Source organism: Watersipora subatra, chromosome 4, assembly GCF_963576615.1.
Source record: "Watersipora subatra chromosome 4, tzWatSuba1.1, whole genome shotgun sequence".
NCBI classification, from domain to species: Eukaryota; Metazoa; Bryozoa; class Gymnolaemata; order Cheilostomatida; family Watersiporidae; genus Watersipora; species Watersipora subatra.
This window is the reverse complement of record NC_088711.1, coordinates 14,447,648-14,461,470: the sequence shown is the minus strand read 5'-3', so window position 1 is coordinate 14,461,470 and position 13,823 is coordinate 14,447,648. Positions and strand designations below refer to the sequence as shown.

The 13,823-nt window shown below is 35.3% G+C and overlaps 1 protein-coding gene across 1 annotated transcript; it reads right to left on the bottom strand.

Moving 5' to 3' along the window:
* Nucleotides 1-1,065: 1,065 nt before the first annotated feature.
* On the bottom strand, nucleotides 1,066-11,977 carry LOC137393779 (CDP-diacylglycerol--glycerol-3-phosphate 3-phosphatidyltransferase, mitochondrial-like). The gene is made up of 7 exons (XM_068080469.1): nucleotides 11,852-11,977; nucleotides 10,894-10,971; nucleotides 10,369-10,640; nucleotides 5,464-5,645; nucleotides 4,372-4,670; nucleotides 3,287-3,512; nucleotides 1,066-1,600 (listed from the first exon to the last, which is right to left on the bottom strand). The coding sequence occupies exons 1-7, from the start codon at nucleotides 11,948-11,950 to the stop codon at nucleotides 1,398-1,400; spliced, it is 1,359 nt and encodes a 452-aa protein (XP_067936570.1). The 5' UTR covers nucleotides 11,951-11,977; the 3' UTR covers nucleotides 1,066-1,397.
* Nucleotides 11,978-13,823: the final 1,846 nt, after the last annotated feature.

Sequence of the window (13,823 nt, the reverse complement as noted above, 5' to 3'; positions counted from 1 at the left end):
AAGAGCAGACACCCTAAACCTACTCTGACCAACATGAGTGAGCTAATCATAAACTGTGGTTCACCAACAACAGCACAAACTGTAAAAAATAGTTTTCACTTCGCTTACATTCAGCCAACATAAAAGTAGAGCTTGTTAAAAACTATATATATGTGTACAGTAAAACTATATATACAACATATGTATGTACTTATATACAAAAGAACTGAAAATGTAAAAACAGCATAACTGACATTGAGGCAAACTACGGCTATAGGAATGGAAACTGTTTTTTAAACAGCAACTAACTGACTACTAATGTAAAAATCATAAACAAAAAGCATTTTTCAATGCTTGCGATTTGATGGCACTATGTAAAAGATGTAAATCACCTACCTGTATCAGAAGATTTGATGGCACTATGTAAAAGATGTAAATCACCTACCTTATCAGAAGATTTGATGCCACTATGTAAAAGATGTAAATCACCTACCTGTATCAGAAGATTTGATGGCACTATGTAAAAGATTTAAATCACCTACCTGTATCAGAAGATTTGATGGCACTATGTAAAAGATGTAAATCACCTACCTGTATCAGAAGATTTGATGGCACTATGTAAAAGATGTAAATCACCTACCTGTATCAGAAGATTTGATGCCACTATGTAAAAGATGTAAATCACCTACCTGTATCAGAAGATTTGATGGCACTATGTAAAAGATGTAAATCACCTACCTGTATCAGAAGATTTGATGGCACTATGTAAAAGATGTAAATCACCTACCTGTATCAGAAGATTTGATGGCACTATGTAAAAGATGTAAATCACCTACCGGTATCAGAAGATTTGATGCCACTATGTAAAAGATGTAAATCACCTACCTGTATCAGAAGATTTGATGGCACTATGTAAAAGATGTAAATCACCTACCTGTATCAGAAGATTTGATGGCACTATGTAAAAGATGTAAATCACCTACCTGTATCAGAAGATTTGATGGCACTATGTAAAAGATGTAAATCACCTACCGGTATCAGAAGATTTGATGCCACTATGTAAAAGATGTAAATCACCTACCTGTATCAGAAGAAAGCCCCAGCGTTCTGAGTAGTGGAGGTCAACGTTGTCTCAAGTAGTGATGGAAATGCAAAAAAGAAATTCATTGGTCTCCAAAATCGCTCAGCTGATGAATATAATTTTTCAGAAATGTGTTTTATATGATTCTCATCAGCCATTAAAAAACTTGGAAAATAGACAAGGCTGTAGTTCAAAAAATGTGGCAGATCAGTTGTAGATTCGTACACAACAATATATATAATTTTCTATACAAAAACTGACTCCTAGACTGCTCGTTTGAACAAAAGAGGTCGAGCATTAAAAACAAATGGTGTGAATTCAAAAAGCTGGATAGATTCTAAAACCAGTGCCTACACAGTCTGGATATAATCCTGGTCCAAAGAGGAAACTTTCTAACAATCCTATCAGAGATAGAAGGCTCAAGTAGATCAGACCTAGAGAATAATGCCTCTTTTTCTTGGTGCAGTCTTTCTTGCAAGCCTTTATTTTCAGTAGAGATGATCATTTGCGCCTCGAGATCTCTGTGAACTGATCTATAACCTGGAAGCAAGAGCAGGCAACTTCTCAGCAGGTACGGTCTTTGTGTACCTCTGAGGTACATTAATGAGGTTGGTTATTATACTAGAACACTAATATGCTTAATGATAATCTGTAAGCTATATTACTTGAGAAAATAAAATATCTCAATAAATTCACTCAAAAATGTTGGCAAACTTACAAAGCCTTGTATAACTTCAACTCGTTGACCAAGAAAATGAGTTTACAAACAAGTACATTCTATCTAAATGTAGTATGATAAAGAGCCTCCTGAGTTCTATAAATTCTGTGCTCTTCAGGTGACTGGTGGTGAATCACTGCCAGTCACCTGAAGAGTACAGAAGCACGAAACAGAACTGTAGTGACCCAAGAGAAGAAAATCAAGTTCCAAAAAAGATAAGTGAAGTTAACCTATTCCAACACTAGTTATTTATAACACGTTGCACTTTTCAGAGCGTAGAGTGCTGTTAGCAGTAAACCATCCATTATATCATCCACTATATATCCATTATCAACCATTCATTATATATATTATATATACATAATATGTATATATAATGTATGTATTATATACTATATATAATATTTATAATACTGGCCGAATGCTTGGCATTGCAGGGGTAATAAAAAACACTTTTAAAACAGGGGCTGGTAATGTACTAGTTGCCTGCCACTTGCCATTAGCCTGGCACATTGAAAACGACTAATTTGACTATGCTACTAACCGTATTGCTAAACTTACTAATAAGAGCAAGCTTTGGTGACGTTGCATAATGCAGAGCGCTATGCGTATTTTAACTGAGACTGCTTAATGAATCCATTGCATCTCGCGTAGCTTAATTGGTTAGTCTATCTCCTGGTGACCACGAAATTCCGCGATCAAATTTGGCGCGACACGGATCTTTCATTTCTCCATTTTAATAGCTATAGCTGGAAAGACCGAATGACAGACTTTAGGATTTACGTATACCGTATAGATTTATAATATTATACATTATAAATATAGTGTATAATATTTAGAATATTATATATACAAAATATACATGTATATAAATATGTCATTCTGAAGTAATTACGTTAAAAAAGAGAACTCTAAACTCTGCGAGTTCAATATATTAAAACTAGATGATTTTTATGAGTAAAGTAGTTGTAATTGTAAGTATTAATTAAGAAATTGTAGTCATTAAAATTGTCTAGTTATGCATGCATATATAATGGATAAGTATATATCTAATGTATTTAATATATACACATATATATGTTCTAGTGAGACAAACATTCGTTGTCATTGAAAAGTATGTTTTCTGAAGTTTACAAACCTTCTCATAAAAAAATGAATAATCCTGCTAGCGAAACAGATCCTCAACAACTTAGAGATGTTTTGCTAAAGGTAACACATTATTGTTGCTTGTTAGTATTATAGACTTCAACATCATATATTCAATACCCGATTTCATTAACAAGCGCCATGTTTTTAATCATCTCCACAATATAGTTTAATCTGTGTTTTGCATGAATGTGTTCATGATTTATGACACCTAATCAACATTTCTTAGGCTCATATACGGACACGGTATATGTCCATATACAGCTTTATGTATTCTTACACTAGTTGAAGGATGTGGAGACCATGAGACATGAAAATGTGCTAAAATGAGCAGACAACTTCTTTTGACTCAAACAACTCACCATAGTTAGATGATCCGATGACAGTGAGGGAAGGAAGAGAGCTGCCTCGAGCGTAGTACCAGATGCCCTTGGAGTGAAAAGTCCACCCATTCCGGCTGAACTCATATAGTTTAACCCGGTCAGCTTGTGAGCACGCACTCATACGCTTGAGAAAGAAGCTCTCATACCATCTGTAGGCCATTGGAATGTATCGAGCAATGCCTGAGGCAGTGGTAAAACCATTAGCCTAAAAAAACGGATTATACACATCAATAGCTCCTGAATGAAGACATCAGTGATACATTTCCAAGTTTATCCAAAATTTCCAAATTATCCAAGCCAGGACACAATTGAGAGAAGTATGAATTCTCTCTGACCTTTTACAGAGGTTTTAGGTTAATTTTTTGAAATTACAGAACTCAGCACAAAATATCCCACCCATAAAGATACATGTACAACCTATATACATGTATATTGCAGTGTGAGATTCCACTAAGGAAAATACTAGCTTGGTGTATGAAAACTTGAGGATGCTGAGGCAACCATCATGTTTCAATCAAAGCGAAGTGCGAGGTATGTCAGTCTACAATGCTGGCAGCTCTGTTGTATGGTACTGAAACATTAACTGACTGCAGAGTGCAAACTTACAGACTGCAAGCATATGTGATGGGCCATTTACTATCAATCATAGAGGATTAAAATCATTAATACCGAGGCGCTAGAAAGAGCAGAAATACCATCACTCAAAGTCAGCACTATCCTAATGGGTTTGGGATGACTCAGAGCTCAGGTAAGTTGAGGAGATGATCACCTGACAAGAGAACTTTTGTGCGTCCAATACAATGAAGGAGCGCATGATTAGATTTAAAGACCATATCAAGAGTGTTGATATGGACCGTGAGATATGGAAAAAAATGGTATAAAATAGAACAGACTGGATATGACTAAAATAAAAACAGCCATTGTCACACCGACAGATTGTCATAATGATGATGCGATGATTGACAAAATAGCATTTGTATCATTAGAAAAAGGACAAGCTGCGATAACTCCCAACAACAACTTTTATCAGTAACTTTTGTAGGCGGCAGTTCGCGCTCTCTCACCTGGGGAGAGGCTGTTAATAAATGATATTCACTCTTGGAAACATCAGCCATTATATCAATATATTGCTGAAGAGGGTTAAAGTAGGCGGTCGCCATATACACCCTGTCTCGGCAATGACCTGACTGAAACAACCGTTTCAACACGGAATGTTCCTGCTCAACTCCGAATGGAGCCATCTGTAGGATTGGGTAGAGCCATGTATCTGGTGCATCACACGAGTCTACACCCTTCGTATGCTCAGACATGAATTTCTTCATGCAACTCGCTGAGTGGTTTATAAACGATTTGGTGCCAGAGCCTACAAGCAGTAACAGCAGCCCTTATGTATTAACAGTTATATGCAATCCCTGCTGCAACTACTGCCCACTACCACTCGCACAGACAACTATGATAACTAGCTCTCTGCTGTGGTTTCTAACCTAAACATTGGGCACAAAATAGTTAGTGAGATGCATTGTTTTGTACCAACACTTGAATCTAAAGCAAAATAAGAACTAAGCATTCCATTATGAATAGCAAACATGTAGCATAAGCTAAGGCTGTCATATGAATACATGTCATTATGAACAGCAAACATGTAACATAAGATAAGGCTGTCATATGAATACATGTCATTATAAATAGTAAACATGTAGCATAAGCTAAGGCTGTCATATGAATACATGTCATTATGAATAGCAAACATGCAACGAGCATAAAAAAGGCTGTCATATGAATACATGTTATTATGAATAGCAAACATGTAGCATAAGCTAAGGCTGTCATATGAATACATGTCATTATGAACAGTAAACATGTAGCATAAGCTAAGGCTGTCATATGAATACATGTCATTTTGAACAGCAAACATGTAACATAAGATAAGGCTGTCATATGAATACATGTTATTATGAATAGCAAACATGTAGCATAAGCTAAGGCTGTCATATGAATACATGTCATTATGAACAGTAAACATGTAGCATAAGCTAAGGCTGTCATATGAATACATGTCATTATGAACAGCAAACATGTAACATAAGATAAGGCTGTCATATGAATACATGTCATTATGAATAATAAACATGTAGCATAAGCTAAGGCTGTCATACTTTTGCTGGGGTCTCCTAGGCAGCTAGAGTGAAGCCGTGCCACATTATTGCTGTCGAGTTGGTAAGAAAACTGGGAGACAGTTTGTATGAGTGAATAAAAGTAAAGGGAGAGGGCAGGAGAGTTCTTTATCATCAAACATCTGTCCTGTCGGTTGGTGAAATAGTCATTGCTCAGGTTGGCTCTAAAGAACCATAACAAATGTATGAGATGTAAGATAGACACCAATATATAATTATATATATACATGTATATCGGTGTCTGATATCAAATATATATATTCATGTATTTGATATATACAGGGAGCACCCAATATAATATACATGTATATATACAGTATATATATACAGTATATATATAAACAATATATATACAGTATATATATACAGTATATATATACAATATATACAGTGGTGATACAAATTATGGAACCGCCTCTAATTTTTGTTATATAGCAATGAATTCTGAGTTGTGTTTGCTTTTTCTACAATCAAAATTTTACATAACTATAAAAAGTTATATATCATTTGAATCGTCACAATGTTGGCTTTTTGATAAACTTTAATTAAAACCACATCGTATTTTCTATAAAAACATTATTAGAGGTTTACTGAAAGCTGTCAGAGAGTTACTGTACAGTTGTCATTTCTATTAAATAGTGTCTGACCAAAAGTCATAAAATAACATATTTCTTTTCTTTGAAATGGCTTTTATTGTGAATTAATTTAAAGACAAGGTATAGTAGCTTTGAAAAGAGCTGTTTTGGTCCTGAAGATGATCAATATTTGGTTGGCCAGCCTTTGTTGTCATTCACTGCTCGGAAGCGCCTGGGCATATTATCTGTCAGCGTCTGAAGCTCTTCAGGTGTCACTATTCGATGCCAGGATTGCACAATAAGCTCCATCAATCTTCTTTTATTAGTTGGTTTGTCTTTAGTTACAAGATTGCCTATTCTGCCCCACAAATTTTCCATTGTGTTAAGGTCTGGTGACTGAGAAGGCCAAGTCAGAGTGTTAACGTTATTGTCAGCAAACCACTTTTTTACTCTTCTGGCTGTGTGGCATGGAGCATTATCTTGCTGAAACAGCCACTCTCTATCAAACAGACTTCTAGCAGATGGTATCATCACACTTTGTAGTACTCCACAATATTTTTTTGCATTCATCATAACATCAACAAAATCTAATCTACCAGGACCAGCAGCGGAGAAACAACCCCACACAATTGCTGAGACGGGATGCTTTATCGTAGGTAAAATACATTCTGGTTTAAACTCTTCACCAGGTTTCCTTCTTACATAACTGTTGCCAGAGTGATTTTGCACAGTAAATGTGCCCTCATCGCTGAATAATACTGCTCTCCAGTTTTTTGGTGACCAATTCACATGATCTTTTGCCCATTGTAGACGAGTCTTTTTTTTGCTGAGATGATAACAAAGGTTTTCTACGAGCTTTACAGCCTCGTAAGCCATAATCTCTCAATGATTTGCAAACAGTTGATGGTGCTAACTCTGTACCTGTTGATTCTTTTAACTCACTGGCTAGCAGAGGACTGGTTAGATGTCTATCAACCAAAGAAAGCCTCACTAGGCGTTTGGTCACTCGATCTGTTGCTAGCTTTTTCTTTCCCCTACCAGCCCTTTCTTTAAATTGACCAGTTTCCTTTTATCTGCAGATTGTTGTAAATACACCCTTCTTAGAGCAGTCAATCTCCCTTGCAATTTCCCTCTGCGATTTCCCTTGCTAATGAAGGTAAATTATTACAGCACGCTTTTCTTTCGTGAGATGTTGAGGCATGATGATGAAGTTATTAGAATGACTTTTACTGAGAGCAGAAGGACTTTTCAATACTACTTGGGTTACGTTGCATAATGAACAACGTCTCACTCAATGCAATTGTTGTCTTAGATGATTGTTAAACTGAGCAGATCAAAGAATTTGGAAATTCTAGACATCGTTCACCAGACTACTGTTTTTGAAAAAAGTGACTTGTTATGAGACACCCCGACTAGTTGCACTTTTAACTGCACTAGCGATGGAATTATGTTTGGATGCAGAAAAAAACTAAACAATGCAACAGCTGAAAAAATTCCCTTTCTAATGATATATAACTTTTCATATCTGGACTGAATATAACTAATATGAGAGCCATTATAGTGCATTATTTACTCAAACTCAAAGGCGGTTCCATAATTTGTATCACCACTGTATATATACAGTATATATATATACAGTATATATATACAGTATATATATACAGTATATATACAGTATATATACATATTTTTTATACACAATATATACAGTAGACATAGTGTATTGTATATATTAAACATATTTATATACATGTATATGTGCACTAAATCAAAAACATATATCTACATGTATATGATGATATATGAGTACTATATAAAAGGTAAATGTGTTTAAACACATGCTAAATCAACATACACACGCATATGATGCTAACAAATGTAGGTGTATACAGTATACCTCATATAACGTTACTTCCAGATAGCATGAAAATTTATGAGAAGTTTTTGCTTCGTACAACGTAAGAAATTCCATAAGGTAAGTGTCAAGTCGGGTGAGTTCTCAAATTCGATTTGAATGTTAATCTATCTCCCCACACTTACCAACGAAAAAACCACATAGTATAGCGTTATACCTATTACATATATATACAACTTTCGCAACATTCTAGTTCGTTGTGACAAATCGTCAGATGTGTTGACAAAACAGAGAATAGGGTAGCTGCTCAATTATTCATAAATACAAAGGCGATCGATTGGCGCAGGTGTTACACTGTCGGTCTACCAGTCTGAATATCACGAGTTGGAGTATCGTCGAAAATTATCTTTTATCCTAACCTTGACCCCCTGAATACAGATAGACAAAAGATAGGTAGTACATGTAAGCTTTATAAGAAAAAATATTTTGCTGTTTTGCTTTATTGTAAACGTATAAATATTCGTTATAAGTTTACTTTGCAGAATAGATTTTGCTGTTTAGAGAAAATAAGCAAATCATAGTAAATCAACGTCAAAGATATGCACTCTCCAGTAACTTATTGTAAAAATTATCGCATTCAGGGTCTACAAAACCAGTGAGATTGATCAGAAAAAGGAGAAAAGTTGTCGATGCAAACCAATAATACTGCAGTTATGCTACAGCCAACAAATAAACAGTTAAGTCAAGTTTTTCCTTTTTACATGACCGAAGGGGTGAGTTTAAAAAGATCTTGGAAGTGAGTTTAAAAAGATCTTGGAACAGATAAAAAACCAGCAACAATGTACATGTATTTTACTGTTCTTATAGCGCAAATTCCCTAACGTAAATGTATTTACATTGTAGGAGCACCTACTGTATATGTACGATATAAACATACATATATATAAATACATTATGATATATCAAGTGTATATGTATATGTATATACTGCCTCCCTGGCGATGAACAGGGAGATCAATACCCAGTGACTACAAGATAGCCAGCAAGGAAAAGGAGAGGTGTAGAAATATCTCCCAGAGAGGAGTGATAGATAAGTGCTGGTATATAAGAACAACTGTAATTCCGGTGGTCACAAGAGCATTAAGTACAATAACACCTGCACATCAAATGTTGCCTAGCAATACCAGCACCAATCAGAGTGATTCAGTTGCAGAAAAGTGAACAGTTGTGAGCAGATGAAGTTGCGAACACAATTATTATTCATACAACACGGTACCCATGACTATAGCAATCTATCTGACATGTTCACATACATCGTATATCACATGTAGGTACAATTTAGATCGTTACACTTACGATATTGAAAAAAAGCTAATCGCTTTTTATATGTATGTAGTCAAGGAATTTCAATACAAACCCTATTAATATCGTTGAAAGCGTTTTTGTTCAACCATCTTACCTAATTTAAAAGACAATCAACATATTCCTTATTTTTAATGTAGGCTAGTATACCGTAAGTCCTCATGCTCAAGCCGCGCGGCTTGTGCTCAAAACCAGATGACTCACGAAAGAAAAAATAATCCTCCTTTGTTGGTTTTGTCGTCCTTGACCCCTCCAGGAGCGAGAGTGTTGAGAAGGGTTCCGCTATACCCCCGTCCTCTTGAATTAGAAAACAGGCTACATCAGTACATATAAAAAGAATTTTCTTTTACTTCCATGTTCGAATTAAAATTCCTAAACCCTTGCATCAAGAACTTACTTGCCATGTCCCAGCTAGATTTTTATTGCGCTGTTAGAGAGCTTCACGTTTATGGAAAGATGCCGGTCAAGAATGAAACGGTTTTAATAACCTATGACTGTGGTGAGTTAAACATTAGCGATAAATTCTTCTTTAGTCTAAATTATTCCATAAACATGACCTTGAAAATAAACGAGTAGGTCGCCAAAATCCCATACATAAAAGTGTATCATGACTGCGATTCTATGGTTATAGCGCGGAACTGAGCAGAGACCGCATTTATTGAGAAGCCGCCCTAAGCCTCACGTAAGTTTTAAAAACTTGGCTTTAGCCGTGGCCTTATGACCTTGAACCAGAAGCTGCGCCCAACGACAAGCCGCGCGGCTTGAGCATAAGGACTTACGGTATAGGTCTTCAATTTTTAGGCTAACAACACATATTTTTTAACAAATAGACCAGTGATAAGCATCTAAATTTTTTACCTAATTGTAAAAACAGATATAAAAAAAAAATACATATACCTTATCCGCTCACTAATCATGCTAAACTTTCAATCAAATGGCAATCACTCCCTACAAAATTGTTTTTTGATCACTACGACATCTTGCAATTTCATCATTTAAACTCATATCAACACTATCACAGAGTTATTACCTCGAGAGAGACTTTATCAACAGTGATATCAAAAGGAACACCGTGTGAGGGAAGATAACTCTTACCCACTCAGCAAGATGGTATCATCAAATACATAAAGCTTCATGTGTTGCAGGCCGAGAAGTTCATTAAATCGGTCGGGCAAGAAGCGCTTGACAATGCCCTTGAGATTGGGTGTGTGAAATAGTGATACACATATCCTCTCTTTGTGCTCTTTCACACACGGCAACAACATAGTCCTCGAGTTGTCTTCCCCTCTGGACCCTCTGCAGTAGTCTAGCAAAACCTGCACCTCTAGGCTTTGGTTAGCCTTCAATGCTAGCTTCAAGTTATCTACCTATAGAGAAGACAACTCCTAAACCACATATGAACGTTCACAACTGTAACTTGCATACAAATACCAGTCCAATATAGCGAGCAGAGACAGCAGAGACACAAACAATAATAGGCTCTGATTCACCTTCAATGCTAGCTTTAAGTTATTGCCTATAGGGAAGACAATTCCTAAAATGCATATCAAGGTTCACTGCTGTAACCCAATTTATATAGAGAGCGGAAGCACACAGCTTCTTCAACAATAATAGTCTTACCAGAGCTCTCTCTAGTTGCCCATTACCCAAGTACAGAGATGCGATGCCAATCCGTTTCTTTGAATTTTGTACCAATTCCTGAAATAAAAACTGCTGTAATGACATTCTATAATTTAAGTTATTTGATCATAGATGTGATTTTATAAGAAAAGACAACTCTTGTATTAACAAACACATTCTATATGGGTTTTCTTGAAAATTGAGATTTCCTGAGCAATACAAAAAATTAGAATGTTAATCTAAGGCTTAAGCCATCATCTTTACATCGATGATACACCAAAAACAGCCAATTCTATAGCCTATTCTGAACTAAAGAGAAACTAACATCTTAATGGAGAGGACTTTAAAAATTGCCTTCCCGAAAGTAAGCGGAAGTATGGTTCCTAGGTTACTGAAAGCCGTAGTAACAAAACATCACAAGCTTGCAAAATTCAATTTTCTAAAGTGCAAGTCAGGGTGAACTTCGACAGTTGAGTAACAAACTTCTTTGATGGACTTTTTAAGGCAGTCGGTACGAGTAGTTAGCGCATCTGTGCTGCTCGGCAGGAGTATTGCGTTTGTGTAATATTTGAGAAGGAAATATGATAATGAGCTTAATGAACAGCAGCTCAGCGCATAAAAGCAAAGTTGTGCATAATGAAGTAATATATAGAATAGCTTAGACTGGCAGTAACTCATCACAACCTCCAATCATCATGCGGAACAGAAACTATGAATGAGATTTAGCAAAGGTTTAATAAAGTATCTCTATATTTCACAGTAGAAAACTAATTGCTTGTTAACAAAAACCCCAAATCTATAAAAGTTTAAACTATTTTCATACACAAAACTCAATAATTAATCTTAGGTTTAGGTATAAAAAACACAGTAGTATATTGCCTCCACATGAACACACTATTATTAGCAATATTGTTCACATTTAAGTGTCGAATCTATCAGCGAAAATGTTCAAACTTACCAATATCTTGGAGTACATATTCTCTGGTTCAATAATGATCTCTACATCATCGCCACAAACACCAAACCTGAGCGGTACCATGTCGGTCCAAGACGTCATTGCTTAGTTAACACCAGATGCCCTACATACACGACTACATCTTAAACAATGGCCCAAGCATAGTTCACAGAATATAGGTGCAGTAGGATAAGCTTTTTATTCACAAACAGAAATTGAAACTACGAACTAGATGTTCATAACTAAAAAATACCAACTAGATGTTCATAACTAAAAAATACGAACTAGATGTTCATAACTAAAAAAAAATGAACTAGATGTTCATAACTAAAAAATACAAACTAGATGTTCATAACTAAAAAAATACGAACTAGATGTTCATAACTAAAAAAATATGAACCTAGTTAGGTATGCATTCAAGATAAATATATAATATATATATAAATATAAAGATATACTTATATACAAAAAGAAACTCTGATCACTAGCTGCAGATTATACATCAAACTGATGTTTGCTATTTTTAATTTCCTCAATTCAAAATAAAATACAGACAAACATCTATACCTCAAACCTCCCGACAAATTGATTATCTAGTAACTAATGAACTATACGCCTGGGTCTGATTCCCTTGTATATCGTCTGTATATTTCGGGTTTGATGCACCTATGTATAGTCTATATCAGGGTTTCCCAACCATAAAGAAATTCCCCCTAGAGGGGAATTTTGAATATACAAGGGGGAACAGAGATGTGTCTGATTTGTTAACTTTTTAATTTATGTCCTGCAGTGCCCTGTGAGTTTGTGTTTCGTCATTTAATATTTTGGTTTTATCCATTAACACTAGTTGCTAATAATGAGCTACTAGTCAGAACCCAAATATATGTGAACACATCTATTCAGATTTTGATTGGATAGTAAGTTCACCTAGTCATAAACCAATTCACTGCTATGCCGAAGGTCATGTATTGTTGTGTGTTGTATGCATGCAGTATAAAAATTAATAACATGTTGTTATATGTTTAGATATGCACAACAAAATGGGATTATAATTTGTATCGGTTGTTCTTAATCATGTGAGTTAAAAGTGTGGGGGGGGATCAAATTTATGAAAAGGCATAAATAGGGGGGAACTGAATGAAAAAGGTTGGGAGCCGCTGGTCTATATATTTTAATATTGGATTGGAAAGCATATTCTAAGGTGAAGCAGTCAGTGATTGTTAAAGTGCATGTGTAAGAGACTGACCCTGTGAGCCTTTCAGCATTTCAGATTATATGCTAGATGCGTTGAATAACGTTGGAGTATTGTGACAATCAAATGCCTAAATAAGAGGAGCCTTCAACATAAAGACAGTCAGTAGACAACATTTACTGTAAACTATGCAAATTGAAAACAATTCATAGGGTTAAGTATTTAAAACCAGTAATTTTTAAGCAGAGCGCAATATTTTATTTCTGATAATGGTATTGTACAAGTAATGCTTAATGTTTTATTTAAACGTTTATCTAACTTTTAACTAATGTTTAAAATTTTAATGCTTTTATTGCCTAATGCTTTCATGCATTGTTGCTGATAATCTCCAAACAATCTGTTTTTTTGCTTAAATTTTGATGAATAGCTAGCAGCTTCGTTTTTATATGCAAAAACCTCAATATAATTCCCATATGTGTTGAGTTCTTTGATTATTGCTTAAAAACTTGCGAACGAGATCAACAAAATACTAGTTTGTTGCAGCAATTAACAGGCTAAAGACTCTTATGAACACCCTCAAGATAGTCTTATTTTAAACTGCAGCTGTCGGCTGGCTTACATATTACCCAAAGCATGTACATGATGTACATGTATGTACATGAACGTAAAAGCATGTACATGCAAGTACATGTATGTACATGCATGTAAAAGTATGTACATGCTTGTACCTACACATACATATATGTACATGCATGTACATACACATACCTGCATGTATATACA

What these genes read in the sequence shown, in the direction of transcription:
- LOC137393779 (XM_068080469.1), bottom strand. Translation starts at nt 11,950, where the DNA reads ATGACGTCTTGGACCGACATGGTACCGCTCAGGTTTGGTGTTTGTGGC. An exon ending in ATATGTACTCCAAGATATTG is followed by an intron (nt 10,972 to 11,851) that starts GTAAGTTTGAAC and finishes TTTTTATTTCAG; the next exon opens with GAATTGGTACAAAATTCAAA. An exon ending in GGCAACTAGAGAGAGCTCTG is followed by an intron (nt 10,641 to 10,893) that starts GTAAGACTATTA and finishes TCTTCTCTATAG; the next exon opens with GTAGATAACTTGAAGCTAGC.